A 19471-nucleotide genomic window follows, 5' to 3' on the forward strand; every position below is an offset into this window, starting at 1 on the left:
ATTACAACACCACCACATCACCACGTTACAACATCACCACGTTACAACATCACCACATTACAACATCACCACGTTACAACATCACCACGTTACAACATCACCACATTACAACATCACCACATTACAACACCACCACATTACAACACCACCACATTACAACATCACCACATCACCACGTTACAACATCACCACGTTACAACACCACCACATTACAACATCACCACGTTACAACACCACCACATCACCACATCACCACGTTACAACACCACCCCATTACAACACCACCCCATTACAACACCACCCCATTACAACATTATCATTACACTGACTATTTCAGCATTACCTAAGGGGTGTATTCATTAGTTAGAAACCGGTTATTCTAAACGGAAACAATTTTTGCTACGAAAACTAGACATTTTATTGGACAAATTCAGATAGGTCCTTCCCTGTTCCGTTGTGTCTGGTTCCTAGTGAAGAAACATTACCCTGATTAACACAATACCCTGACTGTCATTACAACATGATCAAACACATCCTGTCCAGATGTCCTATCTACATTAATTTACATTGAAAGTACATGTGAGTGATGTTACAAGTATCAGCAGGGTGTATGGACACATTATCACATTACAACATTATTACAACACCATCCCATTACAACATTACATCACCACATTACAACATTATTACAACACCACCACATTACAACACCACCACATTACAACATCACCACATCACCACATTACAACATTGTTACAACACCACCACATTACAACACCACCACATCACCACATTACAACATCACAACATCACCACATCACCACGTTACAACATCACCACGTTACAACATCACCACGTTACAACATCACCACGTTACAACATCACCACGTTACAACATCACCACGTTACAACACCACCACATTACAACATCACCACGTTACAACATCACCACGTTACAACACCACCACATTACAACATCACCACATTACAACATCACCACATTACAACACCACCACATCACAACATCACCACATCACCACGTTACAACATCACCACGTTACAACATCACCACGTTACAACATCACCACGTTACAACATCACCACATTACAACACCACCACATTACAACACCACCACATTACAACACCACCACATTACAACACCACCACATCACAACATCACCACATCACCACGTTACAACATCACCACGTTACAACACCACCACATTACAACATCACCACATTACAACATCACCACATTACAACACCACCACATCACAACATCACCACATCACCACATCACCACGTTACAACATCACCACGTTACAACATCACCACGTTACAACATCACCACGTTACAACATCACCACATTACAACATCACCACATTACAACATCACCACATCACCACGTTACAACATCACCACGTTACAACATCACCACGTTACAACACCACCACGTTACAACACCACCACGTTACAACACCACCACGTTACAACACCACCACGTTACAACATCACAACACCACCACATTACAACATCACCACGTTACAACATCACAACACCACCACATTACAACATCACAACATCACCACATTACAACATCACCACGTTACAACATCACAACATCACCACATTACAACATCACCACGTTACAACATCACCACGTTACAACATCACCACGTTACAACATCACCCCATCACCCCAACACCACCCCATTACAACACCACCCCATTACAACATTATCATTACACTGACTATTTCAGCATTACCTAAGGGGTGTATTCATTAGTTAGAAACCGGTTATTCTAAACGGAAACAATTTTTGCTACGAAAACTAGACATTTTATTGGACAAATTCAGATAGGTCCTTCCCTGTTCCGTTGTGTCTGGTTCCTAGTGAAGAAACATTACCCTGATTAACACAATACCCTGACTGTCATTACAACATGATCAAACACATCCTGTCCAGATGTCCTATCTACATTAATTTACATTGAAAGTACATGTGAGTGATGTTACAAGTATCAGCAGGGTGTATGGACACAAGTATCAGCAGGGTGTATGGCTACAAGTATCAGCAGGGTGTATGGACACAAGTATCAGCAGGGTGTATGGCCACAAGTATCAGCAGGATGTATGGCTACAAGTATCAGCAGGGTGTATGGCTACAACTATCAGCAGGATGTATGGACAAGTACCATCAGGATGTATGGACAAGTACCATCAGGATGTATGGACAAGTACCATCAGGATGTATGGACAAGTACCATCAGGATGTATGGACAAGTACCATCAGGATGTATGGACAAGTACCATCAGGATGTATGGACAAGTACCATCAGGATGTATGGACAAGTACCATCAGGATGTTTGGACAAGTACCATCAGGATGTATGGACAAGTACCATCAGGATGTATGGACACAAGCATCAGCAGGATGTATGGACACAAGCATCAGCAGGATGTATGGACACAAGTACCATCAGGATGTATGGCTACAAGTATCAGCAGGGTGTATGGCTACAAGTATCAGCAGGGTGTATGGCTACAAGTATCAGCAGGATGTATGGACAAGTACCATCAGGATGTATGGACAAGTACCATCAGGATGTATGGACAAGTACCATCAGGATGTATGGACAAGTACCATCAGGATGTATGGACAAGTACCATCAGGATGTATGGACAAGTACCATCAGGATGTATGGACACAAGTATCATAAGGATGTATGGCTACAAGTATCAGCAGGATGTATGGAGTGTTAGTTACTTCATAATGCTTCTGGCTTGACACAATAAGTCTCCATGTAATATTGGCTTCATCCAGCAGGTGGCAGCAGATCCCACAGTTGAATAGGGACATGCCGTGCTCATGGTCCACCAAGGACTTTTTCTATAGCAGGTGTACTGGAGAATATAACCAGCTACAAAAAAATAGATACTTTTGGGTCGACAAACGGTCAGTAGACCAAAACGTTACTAGTTCATAATTTATTTATTTTTTTAAAGTGAAACTTTTGCAAGTCAATGGGGTGTAAGAATTTCCTCTTTTGAGAAAGCCAAACTTCCACAAAGCATTTCCTCTGGCTAAGGTTTAACACGTTGTGGCGGTCACGAATTTTAGTCAGCAGGTGATTGTCAAGACAATAACTGGTCGGTCTCACGGCAATTAACATAAACACATTTAAAATCTCCTGGCTTCCAGACCTTTTAATTAACATAAACACATTTAGAATCTCCTGGCTTCCAGACCTTTTAATTAACATAAACCACATTTAGAATCTCCTGGCTTCCAGACCTTTCAATTAACATAAACACATTTAGAATCTCCTGGCTTCCAGACCTTTTAATTAACATAAACACATTTAGAATCTCCTGGCTTCCAGACCTTTTAATTAACATAAACACATTTAGAATCTCCTGGCTTCCAGACCTTTTAATTAACATAAACACATTTAGAATCTCCTGGCTTCCAGACCTTTTAATTAACATAAACACATTTAGAATCTCCTGGCTTCCAGACCTTTTAATTAACATAAACCACATTTAGAATCTCCTGGCTTCCAGACCTTTTAATTAACATAAACACATTTAGAATCTCCTGGCTTCCAGACCTTTTAATTAACATAAACACATTTAGAATCTCCTGGCTTCCAGACCTTTTAATTAACATAAACACATTTAGAATCTCCTGGCTTCCAGACCTTTTAATTAACATAAACACATTTAGAATCTCCTGGCTTCTAGACCTTTTAATTAACATAAACACATTTAGAATCTCCTGGCTTCCAGAACTTTTAATTAACATAAACACATGTAGAACCTCCTGGCTTCCAGACCTTTGGAACATGTACATTTTTAACAAGTCTTAATAAATCCATGTAATATATCCTACACCTTCACAATAAATCCATTATTTATTTTAGACAGGTCTAAAGAAACATGATATGAAGAAAATGTAGTCTATTTCAGAAGAACATTCTCTGACTTGTCCTTATGTTAGGTCCTGATCTGGCTGTGCCAAATGGCTGTGGGCTACACTAGTTCATTTAACAGACAAGATCTGCTTAGAATTCCGTGGCATTATTTTAAATTATAGTATGATTTGAGGGAGTGTGCACATGGGGCTATTCTGTGTTGAGTGGTTAGGTACTCCTATATGCTTAATTTAGAGATATTAATTAATGTAACTTTAGTTGTTCTATAAACGTTGGGCTATATGTTTGGATTTTTAATACATTCTACGGCTCCACGATGAGACTAACGATGAATTGAAAAAAGTCGCGTGAAACGCATGAGCTCTGCTTTCTTTTTTTGTGCAGGCTGTACACACTTCATCAGTCTCTCACTCATAATTTGACAAGCACTTGATAATGCCGCAAATTTCCCGGCGGCATCCCCTTTGTGTGGCCGTAATGCACCCCCCCCCCAAAAAAATCCATGCCTTTTCCTGGGCCAGTGGTCACTGTACCCTTCTACCCGAGTGCTGCCTGCTCCGAAGCACCTCTCATCTCACTCGGCTCTCCATCACGTAATCGGGTCATTCTCACAGGCTACAAGTGAAGACAAACACACCGGGGACGCAACTGTGCCCATCCTCATCCAATTCCGAGGTGCATATTGAAGATATTGGAAGAACTGTCCACATTTAACTTTTCGTCAGCCAACAAGATGAATAGGCCTAACGAACAGCAACAACACTAGCCTATGTCAATCTACTATCCCCCATAGTACATAAGTTGACCCATTCTATTCTGTGCGAGAAATAAATATTCCAAACATTAGTCTGGGACAGTTGTGGGATGCGATAGATTTCAAATTAATACAACCACTAGCTGACGCAACAGATCAGAACGTTTAGGTTAAAATGCTGATGAACTATTTGGCTATTTCTTCACATTATGAACGCAGAAATGCGCACAAGGCAGTAGGGTATAAGCGCAAATGTTCCAATAGCAGGAAAACACCATTCTCAAAAGTGACCACAAATGCAATTATGCATTTAAATGCTTTTATTATAAAAGGTGCATTTTTATGGTGAAAATTATCTTCCCCAAACTTGAAACTCACACGCTGCATTCGGAAAGTATTCAGACCCCTTGACTTTTTCCTCCTTTTGTTAAGTTACAGCCTTATTCTAAAATGAAATTTTAAAAATCCTCAATCTACACACAATAACCCATAATAAAGTGAAAACAGATTTATAGATTTTATTTTAAATGTATTAAAAATAAAACAGAAGTATTCAGACCCTTTGCTTTGAGGCTCTAAATTGAGCTCAGGTGCATCCTGTTTCCATTGATCATCCTTGATGTTTCTACAACTTGACTGGAGTCCAGCTGTGGTAAATTCAATTGATTGGACATGATTTGGAAAGGCACACACCGGTCTATAGAAGGTCCCACAGTTGACAATGCATGTCAGAGCAAAAACCAAGCCATGAGGTCGGCGGAATTGTCGGTAGAGCTCTGAGGCAGGGTTGCGTTTAGGCACAGATCTGGGCAAGGGTACCAAAACATTTCTGCAACATTGAAGGTCCCCAAGAACACAGTGGCCTCCATCATAATTAAATGGAAGAAGTTTGGAACCACCAAGACATCCTGGAGCTGACTGCCCAGCCAAACTGAACAATCAGGGGAGAAGGGCCAAAAACCCCCATGGTCACTCTGACAGAGCTCTAGAGTTCCTCTGTGGAGATGGGAGAACATTCCAGAAGGACAAACATCTCTGCAGCACTCCACCAATCCGGCCTTTATGGTAGAGTGACCAAACGGAAGCCACTCCTCGGTAAAAAGCACATAACAGCCCACTTGGAGTTTGCCAAAATGCACCTAAAGGACTCTCAGACCATGAGAAACGAGATTCTCTGGTCTGATGAAACCAATATTAAACTCTTTGGCCTGAATGCCAAGCGTCACGTCTGGAGGAAACCTGCAATCATCCCTATGGTGCATCATGCTGTGGGGATATTTTTCAACAGCAGGGACTGAGAGACTAGTCAGGCTTGAGGGATAGATGAACTGAACAAAGTACAGAGAGATCCTTGATGAAAATCTGCTCCAGAGCTCTCAGGACCTCAGACTGGGGTGAAGGTTCACCTTCCAACAGGACAACGACCCTAAGCACACAGCCAAGACAACACAGGAGTGGCTTCGGAACAAGTCTCTGAATGTCCTTGAGCCCGGACTTGAACCCGATCGAACATCTCTGGAGAAACCTGAAAATAGCTGTGCAGTGACGCTCCCCATCCATCCTGACAGAGCTTGAGAGGGTCTGCTGAGAAGAATGGGAGACACTCCCCAAATACAGGTGTTCCAAGCTTGTAGCATCATACCCAAGAAGACTTGAGGCTGTAATCGCTGCCAAAGGTCCTTCAACAAAGTACTGAGTAAAGGGTCTGAATAATTATGTAAATCAGTTTTTATTATTATAAATTCACAAACAAAAAACATTTTTGCTTTGTCATTATGGGGTATTGTGTGTAGATTGACGAGGAAAAAAATTAAATTAGTCAATTTGATAAGGCTGTATCTTAACAAAATTTGGAAAAAGTCAAGGGGTCTGAAAACTTTCCGAGCCAGTTAGGCTCTACACCCGTTGTGAAGCAGATGAGTGTGCTTAATTTTAAGACGTTATTTGGCCACTTCAGTTGTGATACAAACCTCATCAAAACATATAGGCCAGGCTACATGAGATGTGCGACTATGATTAGAAAAAGTTGCCAAAAAAAAAAAAGGCATACATTGCTTCTTGCCTTACTCTGGGCTAATATTGTCACCCATCAGACTATTCTTGACTTAATCTTGTATTTACATAAATTATTTAGTGCATGTGTGAAATTTGTTTGGATTTAGAATGGACCATTCATGCACCTGTCTCGAAACAGGGGCAGCGAGAAAATGTCATCTATGCACTTAAATAGAGACTGGAGGATGCTTTTCCCGTGGTTCATTTTCATGGTAGCCAGGTAGGCTATACTCTCGTTGTAAAGAGAAGCAATGTGCTTAATATTAGGAAAGAAATAAGAGATAATTTGAGAAATAAATAAAGTAGGCCTATAGAAAGCTGATGGGATCCTCCTCTTTTTATTAGAGGCCATCACTCTGTTTTCTCTCGCAATTGCATAGCCTACAGAACTGTTGCGCAACATGAGCTCTCAAGAAGTGCTTGATTAGATTTCCAATCAAACACTATGTCTGTGCCACGCGGGTGTGTGACCTAGCTGTTCAGACAGCATAGCAGGAGATCCCTTACCTTAGTTTTGTCATCTACTACACGGAGACCGTCTGCTGAGACCCATAGCACCGCTCTCACTGCCTTCTTCCCTGCCTGCAGACAAAAAGACACACACAGATGACAGAGACATGACAGAGAGACAGAAACAGAGATGAGAAACAGAGATAAGAAAGAGATGAGAAACAGAGATGAGAAAGAGACAGAAACAGAGATGAGAAAGAGACAGAAACAGAGATGAGAAAGAGACAGAAACAGAGATGACAAAGAGACAGAAACAGAGATGTGAAAGACAGAAACAGAGATGAGAAATATATGAGAAAGAGATGAGAAAGAGACAGATGAGAAGGAGACAGATGAGAAAGAGACAAACAGAGATGAGAAAGAGACAAACAGATGAGAAAGAGACAGGGAGAGTTACAGAGATGAGAGAGACACACATATGTCACGCACACAAACACAAATCCCAACCTGGAAACAGAGGAAAAACAACTGAAAGTCAAACATTGTAAAGGAAGGTTAGGAGAGAGTAATGAGTAGGTGTTGTGAGTACCCAGACTGGAATGAGGACGAGAGGAACTCATGAGTAGGTGTTGTGTTGTGAGTACCCAGACTGGAATGAGGAAGAGAGAGGAAGTCATGAGTAGGTTTTGTGAGTACCCAGACTGGAATGAGGACGAGAGAGGAACTCATGAGTAGGTGTTGTGTTGTGAGTACCCAGACTGGAATGAGGGAGAGAGAGGAAGTCATGAGTAGGTTTTGTGAGTACCCAGACTGGAATAAGGAAGAGAGAGGAAGTCATGAGTAGGTTTTGTGAGTACCCAGACTGGAATGAGGAAGAGAGAGGAAGTCATGAGTAGGTTTTGTGAGTACCCAGACTGGAATGAGGAAGAGAGAGGAACTCATGAGTAGGTGTTGTGTTGTGAGTACCCAGACTGGAATGAGGAAGAGAGAGGAAGTCATGAGTAGGTTTTGTGAATACCCAGACTGGAATGAGGAAGAGAGAGGAAGTCATGAGTAGGTTTTGTGAGTACCCAGACTGGAATGAGGAAGAGAGAGGAAGTCATTAGTAGGTTTTGTGAGTACCCAGACTGGAATGAGGAAGAGAGAGGAAGTCATGAGTAGGTTTTGTGAGTACCCAGACTGGAATGAGGAAGAGAGAGGAAGTCATGAGTAGGTTTGAGTACCCAGACTGGAATGAGGAAGAGAGAGGAAGTCATGAGTAGGTTTGAGTACCCAGACTGGAATGAGGAAGAGAGAGGAAGTCATGATTAGGTGTTGTGAGTACCCAGACTGGAATGAGGAAGTCATGATTAGGTGTTGTGAGTACCCAGACGAATGAGGAAGAGAAAGGACGTCATGAGTAGATGTTGTGAGTACCCAGACTGAAATGAGGAAGAGAGAGGAACTCATGAGTAGGTGTGAGTACCCAGACTGGAATGAGGAAGAGAGAGGAAGTCATGATTAGGTGTTGTGAGTACCCAGACTGGAATGAGGAAGAGAGGAAGTCATGAGTAGGTGTGAGTACCCAGACTGGAATGAGGAAGAGAGAGGAAGTCATGAGTAGGTGTGAGTACCCAGACTGGAATGAGGAAGAGAGAGGAAGTCATGAGTAGGTGTTGTGTTGTGAGTACCCAGACTGGAATGAGGAAGAGAGGAAGTCATGAGTAGGTGTGAGTACCCAGACTGGAATGAGGAAGAAAGTTGACTACAACAAATCAACTGAAACAGTGGCCAACCAGTTCCTTAAGTTAAATAACACACCGAGACAGAGACGGTACACACAGGACAGGCTAAGTTATTCACACAGGTCTCGTCTTGATCCTTCTCTGATGGAAGAAGAGCTGGTGAGGCACACACACACTCACACGTCTCCAGGTAGTTTGTTGGTGAGGTCCCAGACAGTTCCTGGTGGCCTGGCCCAGTAGTACAGTCAGCCATAATCAGAGAGTGAGGGGGTTATATTAAGGGCAAGGAAAGAGACAGGCACTTGGCCTTCACACACAAAAGCACAACTTACTTTAGTAAAGAAGCCCTTGAAGAATTTCCTGTCCTGTTGTGGGATTGGTACAGGAGAAGGTGGGTGGGGGGAGGGGGGGGGGGGACAAGGACGCACAATGTTACCGATGACCGATGGCTACATTTAGAATGTCCAGGTGAGGGTATAGGTGTGTGTGTGTGTGGGTGGAAGACAGGTGTGTATGCCTTTATTTATGGGGGGGAAGGAGGGGTTGGAGGAGTGAAGCTTGATTAGGAATGAGTGAGTGAGTGAAGCGATAGATGGATGAAGAGGGATCCAGTTTGAGGGGAGTAAGGTGATTAAAATTGTAAGGTGAATCATATTGGAAGGTGATTCATATTGGCGTTGAGGAGTTTACCACAGTCACTGGCTTCATTAATAAGTGCCTCGAGTCATCCCCACAGTGACCGTACATATCCCAACCAGAAGCCATGGATTACAGGCAACATCTACACTGAGCGGGACAATAAGTCTGACACTTATAAGAAATCCCACTGCAACCTGATGCTCGTCAGATGTGGCAGGGCTTGAAAACTATCATGGATTACAAAGGGGAACCCAGTCGCGAGCTGAACAGTGACGCGAGCCTACCAGACGAGCTAAATGCCTTCTATACTCGCTTCGAGGCAAGCAACACTGAACCACGCATGAGAGCACCAGCTGTTCCCGGACGACTGTGTGATCACGCTCTCCGTAGCCGATGTGGGTAAGACCTTTAACAGGTTAATATTCACAAGACAGATTACCAGGACCCACGCGTACTCAGAGCATGTGCTGACAGCTGGCAAGCGTCTTCACTGTCATGTTTCAACCTCTCCCTGTCCGAGTCTGTAATACCAACAAACAGACCACCATAGTCCCCGTGCCCAAGAACACCAAGGTAACCTGTCTAAGTGACTATGGCCCCGTAGCACTCACCTCCGTAGCCATGAAGTGCTTTGAAAGGCTGGTCATGGATCATATAAAGATAGATTAGATAGTATTGTTTTAATCCCCTGGAGGGGAAATGTGACTGCAACAATCAATACCAGTAAATCCAAACATAAATAAATTCCAAACATTAGTCTGGGACAGTTGTGGGATGCGATAGATTTCAAATTAATACAACCACTAGCTGAGTCAGTCAAGAGAGCAGTCAAGAGAGAGACACACATATGTCACGCACACAAACACAAATCCCAACCTGGAAACAGAGGAAAAACAACTGAAAGTCAAACATTGTAAAGGAAGGTTAGGAGAGAGTAATGAGTAGGTGTTGTGAGTACCCAGACTGGAATGAGGACGAGAGAGGAACTCATGAGTAGGTGTTGTGTTGTGAGTACCCAGACTGGAATGAGGAAGAGAGAGGAAGTCATGAGTAGGTTTTGTGAGTACCCAGACTGGAATGAGGACGAGAGAGGAACTCATGAGTAGGTGTTGTGTTGTGAGTACCCAGACTGGAATGAGGGAGAGAGAGGAAGTCATGAGTAGGTTTTGTGAGTACCCAGACTGGAATAAGGAAGAGAGAGGAAGTCATGAGTAGGTTTTGTGAGTACCCAGACTGGAATGAGGAAGAGAGAGGAAGTCATGAGTAGGTTTTGTGAGTACCCAGACTGGAATGAGGAAGAGAGAGGAACTCATGAGTAGGTGTTGTGTTGTGAGTACCCAGACTGGAATGAGGAAGAGAGAGGAAGTCATGAGTAGGTTTTGTGAATACCCAGACTGGAATGAGGAAGAGAGAGGAAGTCATGAGTAGGTTTTGTGAGTACCCAGACTGGAATGAGGAAGAGAGAGGAAGTCATTAGTAGGTTTTGTGAGTACCCAGACTGGAATGAGGAAGAGAGAGGAAGTCATGAGTAGGTTTTGTGAGTACCCAGACTGGAATGAGGAAGAGAGAGGAAGTCATGAGTAGGTTTGAGTACCCAGACTGGAATGAGGAAGAGAGAGGAAGTCATGAGTAGGTTTGAGTACCCAGACTGGAATGAGGAAGAGAGAGGAAGTCATGATTAGGTGTTGTGAGTACCCAGACTGGAATGAGGAAGTCATGATTAGGTGTTGTGAGTACCCAGACGAATGAGGAAGAGAAAGGACGTCATGAGTAGATGTTGTGAGTACCCAGACTGAAATGAGGAAGAGAGAGGAACTCATGAGTAGGTGTGAGTACCCAGACTGGAATGAGGAAGAGAGAGGAAGTCATGATTAGGTGTTGTGAGTACCCAGACTGGAATGAGGAAGAGAGGAAGTCATGAGTAGGTGTGAGTACCCAGACTGGAATGAGGAAGAGAGAGGAAGTCATGAGTAGGTGTGAGTACCCAGACTGGAATGAGGAAGAGAGAGGAAGTCATGAGTAGGTGTTGTGTTGTGAGTACCCAGACTGGAATGAGGAAGAGAGGAAGTCATGAGTAGGTGTGAGTACCCAGACTGGAATGAGGAAGAAAGTTGACTACAACAAATCAACTGAAACAGTGGCCAACCAGTTCCTTAAGTTAAATAACACACCGAGACAGAGACGGTACACACAGGACAGGCTAAGTTATTCACACAGGTCTCGTCTTGATCCTTCTCTGATGGAAGAAGAGCTGGTGAGGCACACACACACTCACACGTCTCCAGGTAGTTTGTTGGTGAGGTCCCAGACAGTTCCTGGTGGCCTGGCCCAGTAGTACAGTCAGCCATAATCAGAGAGTGAGGGGGTTATATTAAGGGCAAGGAAAGAGACAGGCACTTGGCCTTCACACACAAAAGCACAACTTACTTTAGTAAAGAAGCCCTTGAAGAATTTCCTGTCCTGTTGTGGGATTGGTACAGGAGAAGGTGGGTGGGGGGAGGGGGGGGGGGGGACAAGGACGCACAATGTTACCGATGACCGATGGCTACATTTAGAATGTCCAGGTGAGGGTATAGGTGTGTGTGTGTGTGGGTGGAAGACAGGTGTGTATGCCTTTATTTATGGGGGGGAAGGAGGGGTTGGAGGAGTGAAGCTTGATTAGGAATGAGTGAGTGAGTGAAGCGATAGATGGATGAAGAGGGATCCAGTTTGAGGGGAGTAAGGTGATTAAAATTGTAAGGTGAATCATATTGGAAGGTGATTCATATTGGCGTTGAGGAGTTTACCACAGTCACTGGCTTCATTAATAAGTGCCTCGAGTCATCCCCACAGTGACCGTACATATCCCAACCAGAAGCCATGGATTACAGGCAACATCTACACTGAGCGGGACAATAAGTCTGACACTTATAAGAAATCCCACTGCAACCTGATGCTCGTCAGATGTGGCAGGGCTTGAAAACTATCATGGATTACAAAGGGGAACCCAGTCGCGAGCTGAACAGTGACGCGAGCCTACCAGACGAGCTAAATGCCTTCTATACTCGCTTCGAGGCAAGCAACACTGAACCACGCATGAGAGCACCAGCTGTTCCCGGACGACTGTGTGATCACGCTCTCCGTAGCCGATGTGGGTAAGACCTTTAACAGGTTAATATTCACAAGACAGATTACCAGGACCCACGCGTACTCAGAGCATGTGCTGACAGCTGGCAAGCGTCTTCACTGTCATGTTTCAACCTCTCCCTGTCCGAGTCTGTAATACCAACAAACAGACCACCATAGTCCCCGTGCCCAAGAACACCAAGGTAACCTGTCTAAGTGACTATGGCCCCGTAGCACTCACCTCCGTAGCCATGAAGTGCTTTGAAAGGCTGGTCATGGATCATATAAAGATAGATTAGATAGTATTGTTTTAATCCCCTGGAGGGGAAATGTGACTGCAACAATCAATACCAGTAAATAGACCATAAAAAAACACAACATGGACACACAGTTTTTTTGTATATCCATTGATGATGTGTCTAAGTGTTTGTGTTAAAAAGCCTCATGGTAAGAAGGATCGGCGCAAATGTTCCGTTTTGGCCCTGCGTAAAATAAATCTGTCATCCCACCGCGATGCTCCAGGCAGGTACTGTGGAGGGGCTGGCTAGTGGCGGTTATATCACTGTGACTAGTGGTGGTTATATCACTGTGATGCTCCAGGTACTGTGGAGGGGCTGGCTAGTGTCTGCCACCATAATTCTAATCTCTTTGAGTACCAATTTATCCAGCACGGGCTCTAGTTCGTCCTGCTTGGTGCCGATGGTAGATCCAGCGTTCTTGATAATTTTGCTTAGCCTGTTTGCAGCCTTCATCGTGATGTTACACCCCCCCCCCCCCCCCCCCCAGCAGATTGCAATGTAAAACAGGACACTAAGCCACAACACTATTAAAAAAAAACACGGAGCATTTCTTAGCAGACTGTCGACGGATCGGAGCTACCTTAAGAAGAATAGCCTTTGCTGAGCCTTCTTAAAAACCACGGTGGTGTTCTCTGTCCATCGCAACTGGATCCTAGACTTCCTGACGGGCGGCCCCCAGGTGGTGAAGGTAGGCAACACCACATCCGCCATGCTGACCCTTAACATGGGGGCTCCTCAGGGGTGCGTGCTTAGTCCCCTCCTGTACTCCCTGTTCACCAACGACTGATTGGCCGTGCACGACTCCAACGCCATCATTACATGTTGTTGGAGATAAGCCTGATCACCGACAACGATGAGACAGTCTATAGGGAGGAGGTCAGAGACCTGGCAGTGTGGTGCCAGGAGAACCTCCTCATCAACGTCAGCAGGTTAAAAGGAGATGATCGTGGACTACAGGAAACGGAGGACAGGGCACGCCACCATTCACATCGACAGGGCTGTAGTGGAGCGGGTCGAGAGCTCCAGCATCCCAGAGTCGCCTCTTCACTGTTGACGTTGAGACTGGTGTTTTGCAGGTACTATTTAATGAAGCTGCCAGTTGAGGACTTGTGAGGCGTCTGTTTCTCAAACTAGACAATAAAGTACCTCTTGCTCAGTTGTGCACCGGAGCCTCCCACTCCTCGTTCTATTCTGGTTAGAGACAGTTTGCGCTGTTCTGCGAAGGGAGTACTACACAGCGTTGTAAGAGATCTTCCGTTTCTTGGCAATTTCTCACATGGAATAGCCTTCATTTCTCAGAACAAAGGTTCGCAGTCTGCCTCCCAAATGAGGCAGGGCTCCTAGACAGAGTCACCCTCCCAAATGAGGCAGGGCTCCTAGACAGAGTCACCCTCCCAAATGAGGCAGGGCAGCTCTCCTAGACAGAGTCACCCTCCCAAATGAGGCAGGGCTGCTCTCCTAGACAGAGTCACCCTCCCAAATGAGGCAGGGCTGCTCTCCTAGACAGAGTCACCCTCCCAAATGAGGCAGGGCTGCTCTCCTAGACAGAGTCACCCTCCCAAATGAGGCAGGGCTGCTCTCCTAGACAGGTGGGTGGAGTAGCAGTACCTCAGACCTGGAGAACCAGACTACAGTACACTGGGTGGAGTAGCAGTACCTCAGACCCGGAGAACCAGACTACAGTACACTGGGTGGAGTAGCAGTACCTCAGACCTGTAGAACCAGACGAAAGTACACTGGGTGGAGTAGCAGTACCTCAGACCCGTAGAACCAGACTACAGTACACTGGGTGGAGTTGCAGTACCTCAGACCTGTAGAACCAGACTACAGTACACTGGGTGGAGTAGCAGTACCTCAGACCTGTAGAACCAGACTACAGTACACTGGGTGGAGTAGCAGTACCTCAGACCTGGAGAACCAGACTACAGTACACTGGGTGGAGTAGCAGTACCTCAGACCTGTAGAACCAGACTACAGTACACTGGGTGGAGGAGCAGTACCTCAGACCTGTAGAACCAGACTACAGTACACTGGGTGGAGTAGCAGTACCTCAGACCTGGAGAACCAGACTACAGTACACTGGGTGGAGTAGCAGTACCTCAGACCTGTAGAATGAGACTACAGTACACTGGGTGGAGTAGCAGTACCTCAGACCTGTAGAATGAGACTACAGTACACTGGGTGGAGTAGCAGTACCTCAGACCTGTAGAACCAGACTACAGTACACTGGGTGGAGTGGCAGTACCTCAGACCTGTAGAATGAGACTACAGTACACTGGGTGGAGTAGCGGTACCTCAGACCTGGAGAACCAGACTACAGTACACTGGGTGGAGTAGCAGTACCTCAGACCTGGAGAACCAGACTACAGTACACTGGGTGGAGTAGCAGTACCTCAGACTGGAGAACCAGACTACAGTACACTGGGTGGAGTAGCAGTACCTCAGACCTGGAGAACCAGACTCCAGTACACTGGGTGGAGTAGCAGTACCTCAGACCTGTAGAACCAGACTACAGTACACTGGGTGGAAGAGCAGTACCTCAGACCTGTAGAACCAGACTACAGTACACTGGGTGGAGTAGCAGTACCTCAGACCTGTAGAATGAGACTACAGTACACTGGGTGGAGTAGCAGTACCTCAGACCTGGAGAACCAGACTACAGTACACTGGGTGGAGTAGCAGTACCTCAGACCTGGAGAACCAGACTACAGTACACTGGGTGGAGTAGCAGTACCTCAGACCTGGAGAACCAGACTACAGTACACTTGGTGGAGTAGCAGTACCTCAGACCTGGAGAACCAGACTCCAGTACACTGGGTGGAGTAGCAGTACCTCAGACCTGTAGAACCAGACTACAGTACACTGGGTGGAAGAGCAGTACCTCAGACCTGTAGAACCAGACTACAGTACACTGGGTGGAGTAGCAGTACCTCAGACCTGTAGAATGAGACTACAGTACACTGGGTGGAGTAGCAGTACCTCAGACCTGGAGAACCAGACTACAGTACACTGGGTGGAGTAGCAGTACCTCAGACCTGTAGAACCAGACTACAGTACACTGGGTGGAAGAGCAGTACCTCAGACCTGTAGAACCAGACTACAGTACACTGGGTGGAGTAGCAGTACCTCAGACCTGTAGAATGAGACTACAGTACACTGGGTGGAGTAGCAGTACCTCAGACCTGGAGAACCAGACTACAGTACACTGGGTGGAGTAGCAGTACCTCAGACCTGTAGAACCAGACTACAGTACACTGGGTGGAGTAGCAGTACCTCAGACCTGTAGAACCAGACTACAGTACACTGGGTGGAGTAGCAGTACCTCAGACCTGTAGAACCAGACTACAGTACACTGGGTGGAGTAGCAGTACCTCAGACCTGGAGAACCAGACTACAGTACACTGGGTGGAGTAGCAGTGTTTCAAATGAAAAATGGCTCCTGTGTACATTCAGGGTCAGACCCTGAGCGATACAGGGGAAGACTGGCTAGAAACACACTAGGGTCAGAGGAGGGCTCCCTGTTCTGGAGAGGAGAGGAGGGCTCCCTGTTCTAGAGAGGAGAGGAGGGCTCCCTGTTCTGGAGAGGAGAGGAGGGCTCCCTGTTCTGGAGAGGAGGGCTCCCTGTTCTGGAGAGGAGAGGAGGGCTCCCTGTTCTAGAGAGGAGAGCAGGGCTCCCTGTTCTGGAGAGGAGGGCTCCCTGTTCTGGAGAGGAGGGCTCCCTGTTCTGGAGAGGAGGGCTCCCTGTTCTGGAGAGGAGGGCTCCCTGTTCTGGAGAGGAGGGCTCCCTGTTCTGGAGAGGAGAGGAGGGCTCCCTGTTCTGGAGAGGAGAGGAGGGCTCCCTGTTCTGGAGAGGAGAGGAGGGCTCCCTGTTCTGGAGAGGAGAGGAGGGCTCCCTGTTCTGGAGAGGAGAGGAGGGCTCCCTGTTCTGGAGAGGAGAGGAGGGCTCCCTGTTCTGGAGAGGAGAGGAGGGCTCCCTGTTCTGGAGAGGAGAGGAGGGCTCCCTGTTCTGGAGAGGAGAGGAGGGCTCCCTGTTCTGGAGAGGAGAGCAGGGCTCCCTGTTCTGGAGAGGAGAGGAGGGCTCCCTGTTCTGGAGAGGAGAGGAGGGCTCCCTGTTCTGGAGAGGAGAGGAGGGCTCCCTGTTCTGGAGAGGAGAGGAGGGCTCCCTGTTCTGGAGAGGAGAGGAGGGCTCCCTGTTCTGGAGAGGAGAGCAGGGCTCCCTGTTCTGGAGAGGAGAGGAGGGCTCCCTGTTCTGGAGAGGAGAGGAGGGCTCCCTGTTCTGGAGAGGAGAGGAGGGCTCCCTGTTCTGGAGAGGAGAGGAGGGCTCCCTGTTCTGGAGAGGAGAGGAGGGCTCCCTGTTCTGGAGAGGAGAGGAGGGCTCCCTGTTCTGGAGAGGAGAGGAGGGCTCCCTGTTCTGGAGAGGAGAGGAGGGCTCCCTGTTCTGGAGAGGAGAGCAGGGCTCCCTGTTCTGGAGAGGAGAGCAGGGCTCCCTGTTCTGGAGAGGAGAGCAGGGCTCCCTGTTCTGGAGAGGAGAGCAGGGCTCCCTGTTCTGGAGAGGAGAGGAGGGCTCCCTGTTCTGGAGAGGAGGGCTCCCTGTTCTGGAGAGGAGAGGAGGGCTCCCTGTTCTGGAGAGGAGAGGAGGGCTCCCTGTTCTGGAGAGGAGAGCAGGGCTCCCTGTTCTGGAGAGGAGAGGAGGGCTCCCTGTTCTGGAGAGGAGAGGAGGGCTCCCTGTTCTGGAGAGGAGAGGAGGGCTCCCTGTTCTGGAGAGGAGAGGAGGGCTCCCTGTTCTGGAGAGGAGAGCAGGGCTCCCTGTTCTGGAGAGGAGAGCAGGGCTCCCTGTTCTGGAGAGGAGAGCAGGGCTCCCTGTTCTGGAGAGGAGAGCAGGGCTCCCTGTTCTGGAGAGGAGAGCAGGGCTCCCTGTTCTGGAGAGGAGAGGAGGGCTCCCTGTTCTGGAGAGGAGAGGAGGGCTCCCTGTTCTGGAGAGGAGAGGAGGGCTCCCTGTTCTGGAGAGGAGGGCTCCCTGTTCTGGAGAGGAGGGCTCCCTGTTCTGGAGAGGAGGGCTCCCTGTTCTGGAGAGGAGGGCTCCCTGTTCTGGAGAGGAGGGCTCCCTGTTCTGGAGAGGAGAGGAGGGCTCCCTGTTCTGGAGAGGAGAGGAGGGCTCCCTGTTCTGGAGAGGAGAGGAGGGCTCCCTGTTCTGGAGAGGAGAGGAGGGCTCCCTGTTCTGGAGAGGAGAGGAGGGCTCCCTGTTCTGGAGAGGAGAGGAGGGCTCCCTGTTCTGGAGAGGAGAGGAGGGCTCCCTGTTCTGGAGAGGAGAGGAGGGCTCCCTGTTCTGGAGAGGAGAGCAGGGCTCCCTGTTCTGGAGAGGAGAGGAGGGCTCCCTGTTCTGGAGAGGAGAGGAGGGCTCCCTGTTCTGGAGAGGAGAGGAGGGCTCCCTGTTCTGGAGAGGAGAGGAGGGCTCCCTGTTCTGGAGAGGAGAGGAGGGCTCCCTGTTCTGGAGAGGAGAGCAGGGCTCCCTGTTCTGGAGAGGAGAGGAGGGCTCCCTGTTCTGGAGAGGAGAGGAGGGCTCCCTGTTCTGGAGAGGAGAGGAGGGCTCCCTGTTCTGGAGAGGAGAGGAGGGCTCCCTGTTCTGGAGAGGAGAGGAGGGCTCCCTGTTCTGGAGAGGAGAGCAGGGCTCCCTGTTCTGGAGAGGAGAGCAGGGCTCCCTGTTCTGGAGAGGAGAGCAGGGCTCCCTGTTCTGGAGAGGAGAGCAGGGCTCCCTGTTCTGGAGAGGAGAGGAGGGCTCCCTGTTCTGGAGAGGAGGGCTCCCTGTTCTGGAGAGGAGAGGAGGGCTCCCTGTTCTGGAGAGGAGAGGAGGGCTCCCTGTTCTGGAGAGGAGAGCAGGGCTCCCTGTTCTGGAGAGGAGAGGAGGGCTCCCTGTTCTGGAGAGGAGAGGAGGGCTCCCTGTTCTGGAGAGGAGAGGAGGGCTCCCTGTTCTGGAGAGGAGAGGAGGGCTCCCTGTTCTGGAGAGGAGAGCAGGGCTCCCTGTTCTGGAGAGGAGAGCAGGGCTCCCTGTTCTGGAGAGGAGAGCAGGGCTCCCTGTTCTGGAGAGGAGAGCAGGGCTCCCTGTTCTGGAGAGGAGAGCAGGGCTCCCTGTTCTGGAGAGGAGAGGAGGGCTCCCTGTTCTGGAGAGGAGAGGAGGGCTCCCTGTTCTGGAGAGGAGAGGAGGGCTCCCTGTTCTGGAGAGGAGGGCTCCCTGTTCTGGAGAGGAGAGGAGGGCTCCCTGTTCTGGAGAGGAGAGGAGGGCTCCCTGTTCTAGAGAGGAGAGCAGGGCTCCCTGTTCTGGAGAGGAGAGCAGGGCTCCCTGTTCTGGAGAGAGGAGGGCTCCCTGTTCTGGAGAGGAGAGGAGGGCTCCCTGTTCTGGAGAGCCCACAGGCCAACACAGTGCCTTCGTAAAGTATTCTGACCCCTTGACTTTTTCACATTTTGTTACATTACAGCCTTATTCTAAAATGTATGAAATTGTTTTCCTC

At 47.9% G+C, this 19471-nt stretch overlaps 1 protein-coding gene across 3 annotated transcripts in view; it reads right to left on the reverse strand.

Moving 5' to 3' along the window:
• The window catches only part of LOC139383376 (NUMB endocytic adaptor protein), an 87912-nt gene that overhangs the window by 19339 nt on the left and 49102 nt on the right, over positions 1–19471 (reverse strand). For 2 of the 3 annotated variants that reach the window (XM_071127897.1, XM_071127898.1), the window contains 2 exons: positions 9255–9287; positions 7256–7330 (listed from right to left, as the gene is read on the reverse strand). In XM_071127897.1, the coding sequence (XP_070983998.1) occupies positions 7256–7330; positions 9255–9287 (108 nt within the window). The remainder of the gene's footprint in view (positions 1–7255; positions 7331–9254; positions 9288–19471) is intronic. The other variant, XM_071127899.1, reaches the window with a different exon arrangement.

Source organism: Oncorhynchus clarkii, chromosome 25 (genome assembly GCF_045791955.1).
Source record: "Oncorhynchus clarkii lewisi isolate Uvic-CL-2024 chromosome 25, UVic_Ocla_1.0, whole genome shotgun sequence".
In the NCBI taxonomy this organism is placed as follows: domain Eukaryota; kingdom Metazoa; phylum Chordata; class Actinopteri; order Salmoniformes; family Salmonidae; genus Oncorhynchus; species Oncorhynchus clarkii.